Genomic DNA, 17500 nt, shown 5'->3' with positions numbered 1-17500 from the left:
GTTCAATGATTTTCAAAACTTATTTAGAAATTATATAAAATTATTTCTTTTTAATAGTTTTTTCATTTCAATTTTTTGCAATTTTTTTTTCGAAAACTGTTGAAATTAGACGTGGGCATGATATGTGATATATACAGAATTTTTCAAAGAACCCAAAAACGCCATAATATGCATGGGGTTCCATAAGAATGTTTATTAATACTTTCTAATGTAAACATATGAGCTCAGGAATGGCCACGACGCATTGTGTTGGAAGATATGCCTTTCTCAATTCTTGAAAATAAAGCAGTGTTACAAGGCCTTATGTTTGTTTTATTTTTTTTTAAATAACCTTAGTCTGGCATACATATGATAAAATATGTGGTTGCTGACCTCATCGAGCTTTGTTAGTTCACCAGAAGTTGAAAAAATAGCCCTGGTATATTATGTATAATTTTGTATATATTAAATTTATGGTTACAACTTTTTCGTCAAATCATTCAATAAAAACAAACACACAAATTCAACAATTAAATATAACATAAAACTTCTTTTACCCGCTTAATCTTTATAGTTACTGCCTATTGGTCCCATTAAACGTTTTTCCCACAGAAAGCCCATAAAATAAATAACACGAAATGTTAAAAGGTGTAAAAAAATACCGAAAACTACACTCTATTAAAGCTATAGTGATGATTTGTAGTAATAATGATACAACCTTCATATAATATAATTGAATAAAAGAGAATTATAACGGTATTTCGAGAATAACTTTGAAATAACATAAGTACAACTGGCAAGTTTTACGCAGGAACATTGAACGCTAACTATCTCCTGTGTCGTAATACGTAGTAGATCGGTTACTGCGCGAATTACCAGCCTCACTGATAGCGTCATGATACACGGTAGCAACTGAGAGAACAGAGTCTCTTTTCCCCGCTAAAAAACCTACCCAATAAAGCATTTACATACGAAATAAAACTAATAAATCATACCATTTCTATTTAGCTTCCTTTTAGCCTTTTCCGATTCATTTTTAATAATGATCTCATTCACCTTGTAGGCTTCTCTTTTGATTCGGTCATTCAACTTCCTGCTCACGTCCGGAATGGTCCATTCCACTGCTGTTACAATGAACGTAACGAGATTCTGATACACGACGACAAAGGCCAATCTCGCCGCTAAAATGTGCCAATAAATCAAGGGGCGTTTGTACTTGTGAGGATCGTCTGGAGGGTTTCTGAACTCCGCATATCTGCACATTGAAATGTTAAGCGTTGGAGATTCCGGGGCGGTGCCCGGTTTAAAGTCGGTGGTGTTAAAGAATGCCAAAGTAAAGTTGAGAAATCCGGAGTCTGAGTGTTGGGGGTTCACTTTTAGTATGTAGACGAGTTTGGGTATGAAGTGAGATGAGAATGCTATAATCAAGGCGTTTGAGACTATCGCTATTCGGCCTACGACTGCTAATAGACGATACCTGGAAAGAAGCCTGCAACACAGTATAACGACCAATGGTAGGTGAACTTACCACACGCCGATATTTTTTACCCTTTGAGGTACTGGGCGTCGGTAATATTTAATAAACTTTTTTGCATCCAATCGCATCTCCAATACGTTGTTGATTAAAGCGAATAAAGGCGCCAGAGGAAACGCTATGATGAACAGGGTGACGAAGCCGTATTGGAGCACTGTAAAGACAACTCAAAGTACAACTTCCACTTTAAACTACCTTAACATACCCATTTCTAGGTATTCGGAGAACAAACTTCCCGATTCTAAATCGGACAAATTATAATCCGCAGTCCACTGATTGCAGCCTATCAGTTCTTTCTGAGTGTCTGCCTCCTCAAGTTTTTTCGAGACCACAAATGTGTTGTACATTTTAAAGCACAGAGGAATCAGCATTTCCATCACGCTATTTATGGCCTGTTTCCCGATCATTATTATGGCAAGTTGAATTGTTAGCTCCATCAGGCAACCCCCAGGATTGCACTAGATGACAAAAACACACATTCTAAAAGGAGCGCATGCATATGGGGAATGCGGCAAGTTTGCTCCGAATTCCGCATGTTTGTAGCCAGAGCCGGCCTTAGAAAGTTTGGGGCTCTAGGCGAAATTTTCAGTCAGTGGCCGCCTACCCTCAAAAGTACCGCCGCCCTGGACCTTATGCCAATCTCAATCCCCCCCCATAAGGCCGGCACTGCTTATTGCCTATGTTAGACATAAATTTGTCAATTCTTACCTCTTCCTGGCGATAGCCAAAAACCTTATTGTACTTCGAGGGATAACCCACGAACTTCCCTTTGAAAAACGCAATATAGAAAATAGAGGAATAGTAATTGACAAATTGGAAGATGTAAATCTTCAATGCCAAACTATCGTCGAATTGCGTCTGCGTCCTTTGCAACTCCATCTCGGTCAGCCACACGGCCAATCTGTCATAAATCATATTTAGTATAATGATACAGACTAGATTAAGCAGACCTGCAGTGACCGGAACTACGTATATTCTAACGCTGGTCTTGTCTTTGTATAATGCATCGGAAGTCAGCAAGGACATGCGATAAATCACAATTCCGATAACCACACCTAAAGCTATTAAGGCCCAGAAGAAGGCTACAGTGAAGCTCAGAATAATCGAAGGCAGTTTAACGCGCCAAAAAGGCACTACTGGTTCTTGTAGCTGAGTAACCACATTCAATTTCTTTTTCTTGGCGTTTGACAGTCGGAGCAAGAACTCGGGCCTTGGAGGCTCGGCTTGGAGATCAAAACCGGTCAAACCCCATCGATGGGCTATTTCTGCGCTATATCTCTTCCATAACTCCAAGTACACAGCCCCCCATATGGACATAAAAACCGCAAAGGAAATTGTGGCAGGATTGTCTATGACGTGCTGAATTTTCGAATAAGTGCAGCTCTCGCTCAACTTCCAATAATCACAGTATTTGTCGCATAAAGGACACATTGTGATATCCAAGTTGCAGATATCCCTACTCAAAGCGTCTGTTTTTAGAGTTAGAGCTCCGTATATAAGGCAGATGACCCCGAGTATGGCTGCAGGTATTAGCATGTGCGTGTAAAAGCCGAGCCATGCGAAATATAACGCGATTTTGACCCCGAAGTAGTCTTTGATATCGTCCACCGGTTGGAATTTTATCCATTTGGACACGGAGGCCCATTCGTGGAACAGTAAGTAGCGTTTCGAGCCCACGTCGTCGATTTCCCCCTAAAATAAACTCATGCAATATTTACTTGATGGTTTTTGATTCATATTACATCATGCAAGGGGTAGGCAGCCTTGTAAACGTTCTCCGCAAGTAACTGTTTAATGCCTTTATTTTGATCTTCCGGGCCAAATTTTTCCCTTTCCAGAATATATGAAGTTACAGCGATTTTCACTGAGTCGTTAAAGAAGTCGGGAGAGTCAATATCAAACCTACATAGAAGGAAATTGTAATAAAACCTGCATAAAAGCATGTTCTTCAAGTCTACATTGCTGCAAGACACTACTGCAAGCCTCACAAAACTTACAAATAATCTTTATCCTTACTGAATTCCGCAGTCAACTGGTACTTCCTAGGAGGAAACTTGTGGGGATCTAGAGCAACTCTGCATTTCTCTAAGCACTTTTGGATTGTACTCGCTACGAAATTGTCCCTAGGAAGCTGCTCATTATTCTAAAAATGACAATATTTCGTTAATTAATATAAAGCAATCCTGTTAAGGTCCTCACTTCTTTAATCGGTAATCGCAACTTCAGAATTTCAGCGTACTGGCACAAAACCTCTTTGGGCACGTGAATTTTCACGAAGTGTATTCTTTGGTTTACCTCCCTCTCTAAAATTAAGCCGGTGCTTTGCAAGTTCGATTCGAAAGTCTTGCGTTTAAGCACATGAGCCTCCTTTCCCTGTTGGTCATAGGCCAGAACGAAGTCGACTTGCAATTCAGAGTTCGAGAAATACCTCCAACTCTAAAATTATAGTGCATTGGTCACATATTCAACCCTCTATTGTATATAAGCTATGCATTGAGGTCCCAAAAAGAGGTGTATTGAAGGAGAACATTCACATGGGTTGCGGGGCAGGGGAAAAGGCTGCGGGGTCAGTAAAAAAAGGGACCCCGTGTGTGATAGGCGGCATGGTCCTCGTCGTACGGAAGAAAAAGGACAGAAACAAAGGATCCATACGGACTGCAAAGAGGTGCACTGGGGAGCGAAAAGAACCCTTAAGGATCTAGCCATAAAGCCTTGACCCTCTTCCCCTCTTGGATTACTATTAACTAGTACCACTACCATGCAATTAAGACTTCACTATGGTTATACAAAACTTCAAAATAATAGCTAATTATTGTGCTATTGTCATTAATGGCAATGAGTAACTCTTAATTGTCTTTGGATCTAAATTTTATTCTTTTACCTTGAATTAACCTGTTTGAAACGTATTGCAACATGTACTTACAACCATTATGGCGATATCCCCTATATAAAAGCTTTGAAATATTGTTCAAAAATACCAAATTAATCCTAAAACTGTGCGTTAACGTGATATGTGCATAATTATAAATCTCATGTATTTGAACACATGTTTGAAAGCCAAACAGACTAAAGTAATGGAAACTGAACGTACAAACTGCCTGATTTCTTAAGCAAAACACTGAATCGACTAAACACTTCGGGATGAAGCAAATTAGCATGGCTTCATAAAAATGAATTATAATGGGCAATTGATAACAAACCAGGGTCGGCTTTAACCAGTCTGGCGCTCTGAGCGAAGTTTCTAATTACCGCCCCCTTTCCCTACTAAAAACCGGCGACCAGAAAACTCCGCCGCCCTGGACCGTCACCCGTCTATAAACCGGTATTGCAATGACCTAATGGCTAAAAGCATTACAGTCAAGCCCTACTGGTCAAGTACTACCAACTCCGAATCAGTGGTGAAATAAGGTACAAACGTATTAAAAGTTAGTTAGAAAATTGAGGAAGCTGCTATACCCTATCTCTCCACTGTGTATAGGTTCTAATGTTTTTGTTGCCTGAGACCTTGTGGTCGTCGTCTCGAGTCAGCTCGGTCATCTCCATGCTACCTCGCTCGAAATCAGCTATAGAATGGTATAAGGTATTGCGGGAGAGCGCTATGTAATCGTTATTATTCAGCTTTCGCTTGCTGCTTGGGGAGTTTATAGAGACGGTATCGAAATAGTCATCTTCATCAGAGGCTTCGCCCATAATAGCAACTAAAAAAATTGATTGATTGAAGCTGCAACAAACTCGATGCCGCTGAATAACTTTAGATTCATTTGGTTTTGCAGATTAACACCTACAGGGGGTACAAAAAATATTAGTACACCTAGACAAAAAATTAATTTGTGCCATTTTTTATGCATTTGAAGTGTTTGATTTCTGCATTAACAGTTTATTGCTAGTGGGTTCTGCACTTTATATAATTTATTTGCAGTATCAACCAACAATATGCCCCGAAAAGTGCCCAAATTAATATCTTGTTATGCATGATCTAATTACTGACCTCCATAAATAAAGAAATAAATTAGGTAAAATTACTAAGAGTGTAAAATGGACTCGTAGAACAATTCAATGTTATGAAATAATTGAAGAATACAAGAAGTGTCCTAACAATTGTTTTTGAAGAAAGAAAAAACTCTTCAATTAATGTTGTAAAACTCCTCCACCAACCGACGGTGGAAATTTCCCATTCTGCCCAGACCCACAATTCTACTTTAAATTTTCTTCATACATCCAAGCACTACTAAATAACCTATAAACCATTCCATAGAAAAAGCAATAAAGGACCCACATGAAGCTGTTAATGAAACATTTAATAAGGTCATGTTAGTGGGGTTCCATTCAGGTTTTCATATCCACCATCTTCAGTTCTATATTTAACAAAGTTGTAATACTTGAATAGTGCTATTGCATAGTTATTTATAAATATTACCATAACACAAGATAGCATATTTATATCTGGTTATTTCTCAATGTAATTGTATGGCATGTGATAATTAAGCTGTTAGCCCCTGATTATGAAAACTTAGGCCTTATAATTCCTCAAAAATAATTTAATAAATGTTTCATTATCTAAAAGGATTGAAGGAGCTAAAAGGAAATTAAAATATATAACCCCTTATGTATGATTTTTACTTTAATACTGCAAGGAGCTACTATTCACTTTACACACTAATTACATTTACCAAAAGATCATTCTTATGTTAGTTCGGAAACACTCTAGCAATTAACTGTTAATAAAATAAATCAATATATATATACCATTGTTTTCATAAAACAGTATTAAGTGCTGATTACTGCTGAAACATAGTGTAAAATCAGTGCTCTTCCTACGAGATTAAATTCTTCTTACCTCAGCTAGTTATGCAGTCATTAAACAAGTTCTTTAACTTTGCAAAGTTAGTGATATCACCACATACAGTAATTTAAACATCCTGTTCCAATTAAAAACTGGAAAACCCTGTACAGCTTCCACAATCACTTTATAGCCCCCCTGATGAAAATTCATTGGGGATTGTTATTGACATTGTTAAAATCACTTCTTGGTTGATATTATAGTAAAAACAATTAAACAAACTAATAAATAATTGAATATTAATATTAAAAGATGATTTAATTAGTTTTTTAAAAGTAAGTTGTAAAAAATAAACAATAATTGTCACTGTCACATTCTGATGGGAAATATGTCATTGCGCTTAGTAAAACACATTGTTTCTTTTTATTATATTGCGTTAAAGTGGGACGACGATGATCGATGCGAATGTTAATTAATCAGCTGACTATATGTTGAAAATAGCAATTTTATTTTCAAACTCAAAAAAGCACAAAATCCAACATAAAAAAAAAACAGATTCCTTATTAATTGTCCCCAGAAGCAGGCCCGAAAAAACAAAATGTCTGCATTACTTCTACTCAATTACAACTTATTTATAGAGAACTCGAATTAAGACATACTATTTCTTAAGAATACATAACTTGGTCGTTTTTAACATGGAATAGGCCTTAAACTAAAGAACATTCTAGTGATCCTGTTTTGCAAGTCACCAAAATTCATAATCTTTTAATTTTTTTTTTAGTTATCACTAATGGTGGGATGTTCCCTATCACATAAAACTCAATTTTTCAAATTGATCACCATATTCAAGAAGTGATCATAATGAATTGTAATATACCCATCTTGATCTGTGTCATATTGACGAAAAGCTGCAGTTAAAGTCTGAAATATCACATAAAAGAGTGACATGAAATTTAAAATCTCAACTACTCACATGCAAAACGATGCAAGCCTGGATGAAGCCATCAAAGAGAATGGTTCCATTTCCTAACCTATCAAACTTCCTCATTATTGTGTCCATCAATGCTTCAGACAGCTTATAACCAAAGGTGGTCAAGGCTGTACGTAGTTCATTTTTATCTATATTGCCTGAATTGTCTCTATCAAATGATCTGAAGCAGTTCTGCCAATCAGTCACATATTTCCAAAGGGCCCCAAAATCTTCGAAAGCAATTTGGCCTCTGTTCTGACGATCAAACATCCCTATATGAGGAGTTACAAAAGCAACAAATTAGGGGGATAAATGTGAAATCTACCAATCATCAATCGGATAGTTTCGGGGTTGAAAGGCTGCCATGTCCCATTAGACAGAGCCTGCTGTAGCTCTTCGGCGTTGATATAGCCACTCCTATCTCGATCAACACTGAAATAGCAAGAGAAAAAATAAGTTGAATGGAAGGCTGTTTTTGTGCAGATTTGATTATTTTCCACCTTTGAAAAACACCCCACAGGAATTCTTGATTGGGGAGGGCCATGATCAGTATTTGTTCTTTAGTGAAAAACTGTGTATATGGTGTCGATTAGTAATACAGGAAATAATGAAATAAGTAAATTATTTTAAATTCGAATGTAACATAACCTTACTACGACAGCCCTTGTCTCTCGAATTGTTGGTTGCATATTAATTTATGAAACCTTTGTTGAAACAACACCTTAAGTAAACAATGTAAAGAAGTGGAAGTTTGTCACATTTACGCAACTCTATTTACTGATTACAATAAAATAATATGGACTTTTCGAATTAAAATAATAAATTTAATATTATTTAATAACAAAGGTACAAATAAATTAAATATTCCTCTTTAAGCGTTAAACTTACAAACTAATGATCATACTCAACAACTGATCATACTGAATGTTAATATAACTATCTTTATTTATTTCGCATTCGTTACAGGCTGCAGTTAAAGATTAAATATAATAAAACTACTCAAATGAGCCAAATATTTACCTCTGAACACACATGGAGTTTTATACAAACTTCAATGAACTTATTAAATAGAATAGTTTCCTTTTTGTGTTCACCCAACTTTCTTATTAACTGGTCTATTGCACAATCTGAAAGTTTATAGCCAAAAATGATCAAGGCGATTCTAAACTCTTTTGTTACTGGTACCAGAGTAGTCTATATTAAAAGAATTGAAGCATTTTTGCTAGTCATTCACAGAGTCCCGAAATCGTTAAATTGAATTTTTTCGCTGTTTCCTCGATCAAACATTACTAAAGTTTACGTTTTTTGGTTATGCGGTCTGTGGGGGACAAAATTCCTGATGGATCATCGTTTTTACAATCTCAGGGTCGAAGAGTTCCCACGATCCATTTAATAATGCTTCTTGCAGTTTACTTACGTCAATGTAACCGTTTTTGTCGCGGTCAATACTAAAACCAATAGGAAAAGTAATTATTTTTAGTTTTCAATGTTCTACTCTTACCTTTGAAAGATTTTATGCGAGCATGATTCATTAATTAGAGATTCCTTGAATGTTTTTAATGCATAAGTGCATAAAATGCGGGTAGCTCAACCACTTACACGATTAAAATTTATTTTTATCCGGAGATTATGGAATTATAAATTATGATCTTTGGATTAATTAATTACTATATAAGTATTGACTGTTTTATCAATTATGACGAATTTTACCGACTGTAATAATATACCTAATAATATACCCATTAATTAATACACATGTTGACTACATTGAGAGCAAGTTTTATTGCGATTTCTGATAAGATTTCCTTTTATTTCCAAATTTCATATGTAAGTCAAGGCAATACAATAGATTCCTCATTAGCAAATCTTAAAAATAACAAAGCTTTTACTTATAAAAATAATCAGGCCGGATCTGCCTTGTAAGGTACAAAGAAATAAAGATGAAGAAATCTTCGCCAATGGTATAAATTGACCTTGTAAATACCAGAGTGTGAAAAAACAGAATGGCATTATCTAACAAGTTCAGTGTATGAGATTGATAATATAGTTAATTTAGAAGAAGACATCATTTTATTATTCGGTCAAATGTAGTAGAATTTTGAGTAAGATGAGGGAGAAATTGTACGATTCGTAACCATTGGCGACAATTGTATCTTCTAGAAAATCTGGATGACAAAAATGGATTTGAATAATAAAACATTTTTCATTTCTTTTTAGTTTATTTAGGTTAATTTTAGTTAAACTCTGTATATGCTATTATGTATTTTTATATTTATTGAAAAAATAAAATCCAGAACATAAAAAATATCTGCAATGCTATTATAAATTCCCCAGCCTTTCCCTTACCAGCCCCTTCTCTCTTACACCTATAAAAAATTCCCCATTTTATCTATCATAAGTGTCATAGTGCTGTCTCTCTCACTACATATTTTGGCAGCAAAATATTTATTAGCAAATATCCACCTAGTTTTCCACACATATCAAGTGTATGAAATAATATTCTGAATTTCCAAATGAAATTCTGAGAAACAAACATTAGTAATTAAAAGCTAAATCTCGCCGATTCAGTGTAACATTGCAATATTTATTATTGCTGATAGTACAAGTGTCTACAACCGAAATTTTGAGGTTAAATCCATACTCCTAGCCCTCAGAGTATCTTTTGAGGATTCCCAATCTTCCGAGCAATGACTTTTCAGAGCCCCATGCCCAGCAGGGAGTTTCTTTGGGATGTGTTTCAAAGGTATGAATTTCAGCCTGCATCCCATGCATTGAAAGTTAATATAATTTTATAAATATTGTGCAATATGAAAATATTTAATCCTGTTGAGTGTACCTGGCGATTGTCAGCCAATAATTTTGATCATAAAGGCTTTTGGGAATGTATTCTTAGCTGTGTCAAGATTTATTAAGATATATTAGGTGGCTTTAAAATCTTCTATCTAAAAGGATCTTCACATATGCAATTTTTTATAAAGCTAAACATTTGGATGCAAATTACTACATAACTTTTGCTCTTTGTTTCATATAGAGTGGATAAAGACAGAAGTGGCTTTATCAGCGCGGATGAACTACAGCAGGCTTTATCTAATGGAACATGGAGTCCCTTTAATCCTGAAACTGTCAGGTTGATGATAGGTACCTAATCTTTTTTTTTTCGTTGACTGAAATTACCTAATATTCCCCCCTCAGGAATGTTTGACCGACACAACAAGGGACAAATAAGCTTCGAAGACTTTGGAGCCCTCTGGAAATATGTGACAGATTGGCAGAATTGTTTCCGGTCATTTGATCGGGACAATTCTGGGAACATAGACCGTGAGGAACTTAAAACTGCTCTCACTTCTTTTGGTTATAGACTGTCTGATGTATTGATAAGCACTATGGTTCGGAAATTTGATCGTCACGGAAATGGCACCATTCTATTTGATGATTTCATTCAGGCATGCATTGTTTTATATGTGAGTATATAAATTATAATTAAACCTTCAATATACAAAAAACTCCCTTGAAAAGCGTTTCATCCTCATGGTTTATAGTATATTGTTTCTCTTAGCTTGTAAATTTATTAGCAGGATTAATGATATTTTAGTGTGTACTTTTAGACTCATTTTTACAGTAGTATATTAGCATTACCTCTTTCCAGACTCTCACCGCAGCTTTCAGACAATATGACACTGACCAAGATGGCTACATCACAATCCACTATGAGCAGTTTTTGACTATGGTCTTTGGTCTAAAAATCTAATCACCTGTTTGTTTAATAATTATGGATCTACCTCAGTAAGATCGTTTATTAATATTCTTAATTGGCAATCACATTCCAGTGGTTAAAAAACTTTTATGGTATTAACTGCAAGTTTCATGATTTTCAATTATTTATATTTTGATGAAAAATGCTCTATCATTTTTGCAGATTTGTGTAGATTAATTTTTATACAATAATACCGAGGCCAAAACGTAAAATGTAAGCTGCTGATATGAAAAAGATTATATTTTTCTACTATCTTAGGGTTTTTGAGAACTCTGGCAAACAAGTTATCTTTTTGTCATAGATTTATATATTTTTTATGTTTAACGTTAGGATCTTATTAATGCCAATGAATCGGGAAGAAAGGGGCCTCTTTGGCGAAACATTCATAATCTGATTTAGCTCTTAAAATATTGGAAACTTTGTATATATCATGTTTGTTGTCTTGTTCACGCTTATTATGTTGTACACATTCTATATTAAAGTGTTGAATATGTTTATTTACTTGTTACCTGAGAAAGAAATTCGGTATAACGGATTTGAATTTACCCAGTGGATATTTTGAAATTTTTAGTCATCAGTGATAAAAGAAAGTCAGATACCTGTTGGTAATACTTTTTATTCTAAGTACTTAAGTATCGCTTTATATTACCAGCTGATTTTATTATCATTTTTTTAACTCAAGAAAATATATAGACGTTTGGCTTAATAAATTCTAAATATATTTCCGTAACTTTGGTAAGCACAGTCTTCTTCAAGATATATTATTACTCGTTAACTAACAATATGAAAACAGTTATCACATACAGTCAAGATATTTTCGATTCGAACGTTTTAGAATGCTTGAATGCTATGTGTCCGAGGGTAGGTACTCTTCCATGCTTTTCAGGTGGTTGTAGAGCATGTCTTCTGGGGTACTTATGCCTAAAATTATAAACGCAGTGAATGCTAGTAAGGACCGCCATAGGGACAGATGGTTCCAAGTTTTAAGTTCCGCCAGTGTAATCTATAAAAAATATAATATTACTTCTTTACTGTTTAAAAGCTTGTTGAACACAAATAACCTCACTCTCACGAAAAACATTGTTTTCACCTCCCAAATCTGTTGTATTTTCAATAAGATCCCCTATATCGCTATGATTCCTCTTTGCTAGCAATGCGAGCTTTTCGTCATAGGGGGTGGTTAATAAGTGTATGGTTAGACAGACCATATAAACAATCACCAAAAGGGAATATTTCTTTTGCTTGAAAAACTGTGTCAAATCATGAGTGTCCAAGTGGCCTACATCCATCCTGAAGTTTTTCCTTCGTTGCACTGTCTTATATTAACTTATGTGTTTTTTTTACCTGTCAAAAACGGAGATGATGCATAGTACACACAAGGCAAAGAAGAGTCCTACATAGATATCACTATAGTAAGCGTAATGAGTTAGAAAAGCTTGGTCTTGGGTGTGAAAGTTGCAGACTAAATAGAGCCAATGGCCTAGCCCTAAACCCCCCAACAAGCCATGGCAAAGGGAAGAGAGGCGCATCCACCATTTTTGGAAGACTATAGCAACTTCTATTGGATAACGAGAAGAGATTCTGCAAGAAAAATACTGAGTATTTAAATGGTCTCTGATTGAAGAAATGCGCATCTACCTTTTATCTAAATTGCTAACAGAATCTAAATCTTGGGCACTTTGCCTGCTCAGAGGGATGTTATTATGCCTGCTGACCTCCTCGAACCTGGATTTTTTTTGTACGTAAACTTTATCCGACCTCCTAGGGCTTTTCTTCATTTTCTCGGCCTTGTTCCCAAAATCTTCAAGCGTGTTTTCGAAAACGTCATCTTGAAGCTCTTCTAATGCCAGTGTCACCTCACTGCGAGGTTGGTGCTCATCTTCCCTGCGAAAAGTGTGTTTTTTATTAATTTAATCTAAAAGGAACTGCAAACCTTGTTCTAGTCTTATGTTTCCTTTTGGTATTGCTGGACGATGGAGAAGCTTCCCTTCTCTTCTTCTTGCTTTTGCGCTTCTCCTTCGGGATCATCATCTCCCTGCTATCCCCAATGCCTTGCTCAGACTCCCCATATTTCTTTTTCCGGGATTTTGACTTCTTTGTGGAGCTGTTGAGGATCTCCTCGGGGTCTCTAGAGTTATATAGATCCTGTATTGCGTTATAAGCGTTGCGCTCTTCTATGTCCATCTGAGAGTACTCCTTTCGCTTCCTGTAGTGCTTCTTTTCTTCGGGGCTTAAGAGCTCCAAGTTTCCTTATAAATAAAGAACACATTTGATGAATGAGAGGAGTTATATGTTCAGTGTTTACCGGATAGTTCCTCTGGCATCTTTTCATCCTCATAGAAGCTAAGACTCTGAGGCCTAGACTCAGTAAAGTGAGAGTGCCTGTTGATGTCCTTCTTCATTTCTGTCTCAATTAATGAGATGATTTTTGAGTTTATTTGTGCCTCCCCATCTACAGAAATTTCCCTGCTTGGTGTATTCACCACTAAAAAAACACATAATTAACGGAATTTTTTGGTTTATTTTGAGTTTTTACGTACAGCTGTAATTCTCGTTTTTGTCGCTTTTAGGCACTTCCAAGTTGTCCTCAGAATTTGCATAGTCGTTGTCCGAACTTGTGGTCGATCTATTGTGCCGATGGACCTGAGCCACAATTTCCTGTTTCATGTTCTCGGATTTCTTATGTTTTCTAGGCCGAGGGGAGAGTTTCACAGCATTGCTCATGGTGGCCTTCCTGCACTAGCCCCCACGCTATTCACGACGTTATTGATCCATCTTTCTCGTCACTACGTCCCCACGATAATTTACCTTTGCACTACTGTTTGTATTCTTACTAATTTATTGCTGCTACTGATAATAAATCAATGAATTTAAAATGCGAAAATAGTTTTTTTTTGGGGGGATTGTTAAAAGGGTGTATTTGGGTTTACGCGACTGACGTAAAATGATCATTGAGGAACAGGAAGCTTGCGCTGTGCACAATTTCCAGAGAAGGGAAAGGTCATTTTGGCACTGACTTTTGACCTTTTTGGAAGTAAAATTGAATTTTTTTAAATCTCTATGGCCTTACACAGAATGTTCGTAAAGTAACGCGTAAATTCATTTTTCCTGAAGAAACAAATTTTTCAAACAAATCCTCGAAAAAGTCAATTTTGTTTTAAAAAAGCGTTACTATGACATATTGTTCGTACCAGTGACGTCATCCGTATACGAAATATGACGTCATCGATAATTTTTTTAAATAACAACCTCCCATTTTCTTCAACAAATGTGAGAATACGTCGTTTCTACTTTATGACTATCCAAATTAATATGTTACTTAACAAAAAAGTTCGAAAAAATAAAGCCAGACCCCCTTCACGATGATTGATTACATTCATCAATTACCTTAACTAATATCCAATCCATTGAGTAATACCACATAGTGTTCAAATAGTTCTCTGCGTAATCCCCAACATGGTGCTCGGCCACCTGTCCCCTGAGGTTTTAAATTACTTTATAGCTTATCTGCAATTCTGGGGCATTTTACCCCACGATAATTTCCATAAAAACAAGGCAATGCTCGTGAAGAACCTTATGTTAATGTGCTCAATTACCTTTGCCCTTATTTTCAGTTACTATCTCACTGTAATAACCTTCTACCCTCACATCACTACAATGCACATTGCAGCTGACGTAGTGAAGTTCATATTCAATATCTCAGTGCCGTTAACTTTTCTCCTTCACCTCATGGGAGGAAACACCAAGTGGCTGAAAATCCTGGATTATCTAAACGAAGTCAAGGGTGTTGCTCACTTCTATGCCGGGGAAATTCGGCAGTTAATTCTGTATACAAACTTCGTCACTGCTTCGCTGATACTTTACGTTTCACAATCCTCTAAAGAAAATACCGCCACTTCTTTTTTTATGAAACTTCCAGTTGTGAGTCTCTACTACGAATCTCTATGTGCAGTGTCCATTTGCCTAGTCAACAAAGCAATTACAAACCAACTGTTAACGATTAAGATTATTTTGCACAAGCTCCATAAGTATCAGCTGAATTCCTTGAGCTCCATCAAAGACATCAAAAGACACTATTTAGGGGCCGTTGAAAGAACTATGATTTTGGACACTTACTTCGGAGGGAAGATACTGGTGAACTTTGGCAATTCTACTACAAGATTACTGGGGATTTTCATTTCATCTATCCATTATTGGAACCCTGAGAAATTTGTTACTACGCTGGATGTTGAGTGGGAGCAATTTAGTAGAGCTCTGATTGTGGCCGTCTATGGAATGGTAAGAGAGCTGGGTACTTAATTTAAGTTTTTTGTGGATCTCAAGTGGTACTTGGAGGCGTCATAGTTCTCTCAATTTGAGCTTAAATGGTTTTGAATAAAACTCTATTTAAATATAAGCGCCTTCAGTACTGAACAGGCAACCCGCAATGCACGAATTGTCCGAGCGCGTTTGTGCATTTAGCTTCTGATATAAAATTATATTCTCTGTCTCTGATACATACGGAGAATGCTTGAGAATACGTGCCCTGGTTACAGCTTTCTCAGCAATGGAAAAGTTAACATGTACGGTAATCAACGTCGGCCTTAGTAGATCTGTTGCCCTGGACCGTCATACAACATCCCCTGTAAGGCCGCTACTGACCAGGATTCAACGTTTTAATTCATGTTGGTACTTTCCCTTGCGTGGTTTCCAGAAATAGGAAAAGGATCATCATTTTGAGTATTTGAAATGAAGTCAAGAACAACAGCCTCATGGGGACATATAAGGAAACCCTTTTTTCTTGAATTTTCTACATGGTCCCAGTTCATATAGCATCAATACTATTTTTATTTGGGAGCTCTCATTTACCGCCAGTTCCTCGAGATCACTCGATGAGTTCTTGATGAAAACCTCAATCCTAGTGCTTTACCATGAGAATCTCGTTGCTACGGCCTTTCTTTTATTAAATCTTTTCATAATGGACAAATTAGAGCTGATATAGTCTCGCTTAAAAAATTAAACGAGGGCATTTAGTAATTCCTTTTAATTTGGATAAAAACCTCTAAAAGAGAGTATTTGCGATCAAGGAAGGTGATTGGCGTTATGAATTAGCATTACGGCCTTAAAATTCTGGTTCATTTTGTCCCTGTCTCCTCCGCATTCTGGTTTCATTCATTGAGGTTTCGAATGATGAAAATTGACCGGCTCGAATGGGTTTAGGTCGCAATATGTGTTGAGGAGTTTCTCGTTTGCTATGATTGGAGTAGCGAATACGTAGATACTGAGTGTGCATCTTTGTCTTCTCTGTTATTTATTTAATTTCACGTATTACGAATCTATTTTGTTTCCAGATTCCCGCGTTCATCATTACGACCTCATGTGGAAAAGTAACGAAAAGCACCGACTGCCTCATCTCAAGTTGCTACAGACTTCAGTACAAGTTTCCATATGGATCTTACGAGCAGAGAGAGCTGAATTCCTTATGGAAATACATTTCTGAGAACAAACTGGTTTATACTGGAATGGGGTTCTATCAGATCCAGCCCTCAGTTCTATTAGGAATCATAGCTTCCAGTACCACATACTTTATAGCCCTTATTCAGTTCAATGGATAATAGATATCTTGCGCAAAAATATTATTATTAAGGTTCCTACAGCACCGCAAGTAATGTGAGGTATTTTGATCACGATTTATTAAAAAAGTTCTATAGTTCATTGTCGACACGTGATTTTACAAATATTCGTCACATGAGAGCGACGTTTTTTGCAAAGAAGGCTTTGTAAACATAACAAGAACGCTTCGGTTGTCAGTATTAATGGCGGCTCCGCGTTGCTTGCCGTTCCGCTCGCGAAAAATACCGAATTTCGAGTAAAAATATCGGAAAAACATTGGAAAACTTTGTGCGGAGTTAAAAGTGAAATACGTAGAAACATAGTGAGTGTTTGTATGAGATCGTGCCCGGCTAAAACAGGTAAATCACTCACTTTTAAAATTCGATTTGGTTTGACAATACCGGGAACTTAGCGTCGTTGACGCTCGGATTTCCGATGTTGCACGACAGCCCAGTAACAATGCTAGAAGGAATTTAAATTGAATTTCGTTGTAACGTTCCCTCTAAAGATTTTGAGTTACGACCGAAGCGTTTGAGTAAATTCCACGAAATTGGGCAATTTTCTATTATGACGAACTTTTCGATGGCCCATATCTACATGCATAAGTGTAGTACGTTTTTGACCCCGAAGCCCCACGGCTTTTCCAGAATATTATTGGATTGTCCACGAAGTCATTGCATATTTCACAATGTAAGCGAAAGAGTTCATTAAAAATGAAAACATTATTATGTTGTGTATTGCCCGTTTTGTCCAATAACATTTGTCGATTTTCTGAACGGTTTCATGATACCACGCCTGTAAAAATTACATTCTTTTGCGGCAAAAAAGCTGACCCAAATTCGTTTTTACGTCTTCGTCAGTCGCGAAGGTTTTTCTATTAAGAGCCTTCTG

The 17500-nt window shown here is 36.5% G+C and overlaps 5 protein-coding genes across 11 annotated transcripts; 2 read left to right on the top strand and 3 right to left on the bottom strand.

Moving 5' to 3' along the window:
* Positions 1-418: 418 nt before the first annotated feature.
* On the bottom strand, positions 419-6653 carry LOC136347746 (anoctamin-1-like). Of its 7 annotated transcripts, none has more exons than XM_066298011.1 (11): positions 6351-6653; positions 6260-6297; positions 4970-5211; positions 3713-3949; positions 3511-3656; positions 3256-3415; positions 2222-3205; positions 1719-1971; positions 1508-1667; positions 975-1456; positions 419-918 (listed from the first exon to the last, which is right to left on the bottom strand). In XM_066298011.1, the coding sequence occupies exons 3-11, from the start codon at positions 5201-5203 to the stop codon at positions 803-805; spliced, it is 2772 nt and encodes a 923-aa protein (XP_066154108.1). In that variant the 5' UTR covers positions 5204-5211; positions 6260-6297; positions 6351-6653; the 3' UTR covers positions 419-802. The 7 variants fall into 7 exon arrangements, with proteins under 7 accessions (XP_066154108.1, XP_066154109.1, XP_066154111.1 ...); XM_066298012.1 differs by having other exon boundaries at positions 6260-6294; XM_066298014.1 differs by lacking the exon at positions 4970-5211.
* Positions 6654-6782: 129 nt separating this feature from the next.
* Positions 6783-7929, bottom strand: LOC136347747 (programmed cell death protein 6-like). Its single transcript, XM_066298017.1, has 4 exons — positions 7764-7929; positions 7589-7695; positions 7267-7535; positions 6783-7214 (listed from the first exon to the last, which is right to left on the bottom strand). Exons 1-4 carry the CDS (start codon positions 7805-7807, stop codon positions 7113-7115), a joined length of 522 nt encoding a protein of 173 aa, XP_066154114.1. The 5' UTR covers positions 7808-7929; the 3' UTR covers positions 6783-7112.
* A 1752-nt stretch (positions 7930-9681) lies between these two features.
* LOC136347774 (programmed cell death protein 6-like) lies at positions 9682-11514 on the top strand. The gene is made up of 4 exons (XM_066298062.1): positions 9682-10006; positions 10295-10401; positions 10456-10724; positions 10910-11514. Exons 1-4 carry the CDS (start codon positions 9951-9953, stop codon positions 11009-11011), a joined length of 534 nt encoding a protein of 177 aa, XP_066154159.1. The 5' UTR covers positions 9682-9950; the 3' UTR covers positions 11012-11514.
* A 205-nt stretch (positions 11515-11719) lies between these two features.
* LOC136347773 (DNA ligase 1) lies at positions 11720-13998 on the bottom strand. Its single transcript, XM_066298060.1, has 7 exons — positions 13558-13998; positions 13323-13502; positions 12951-13266; positions 12656-12901; positions 12362-12598; positions 12079-12307; positions 11720-12020 (listed from the first exon to the last, which is right to left on the bottom strand). The coding sequence occupies exons 1-7, from the start codon at positions 13739-13741 to the stop codon at positions 11865-11867; spliced, it is 1548 nt and encodes a 515-aa protein (XP_066154157.1). The 5' UTR covers positions 13742-13998; the 3' UTR covers positions 11720-11864.
* Positions 13999-14473: 475 nt separating this feature from the next.
* LOC136347997 (uncharacterized) lies at positions 14474-16611 on the top strand. The gene is made up of 2 exons (XM_066298485.1): positions 14474-15295; positions 16348-16611. The coding sequence occupies exons 1-2, from the start codon at positions 14474-14476 to the stop codon at positions 16609-16611; spliced, it is 1086 nt and encodes a 361-aa protein (XP_066154582.1).
* The last annotated feature ends 889 nt before the right edge of the window (positions 16612-17500 follow it).

This window comes from Euwallacea fornicatus, chromosome 30 (assembly GCF_040115645.1).
Source record: "Euwallacea fornicatus isolate EFF26 chromosome 30, ASM4011564v1, whole genome shotgun sequence".
NCBI classification, from domain to species: Eukaryota; Metazoa; Arthropoda; class Insecta; order Coleoptera; family Curculionidae; genus Euwallacea; species Euwallacea fornicatus.
The sequence above is the reverse complement of the archived record's forward strand: the minus strand, read 5'-3'. Positions and strand labels throughout refer to the sequence as shown.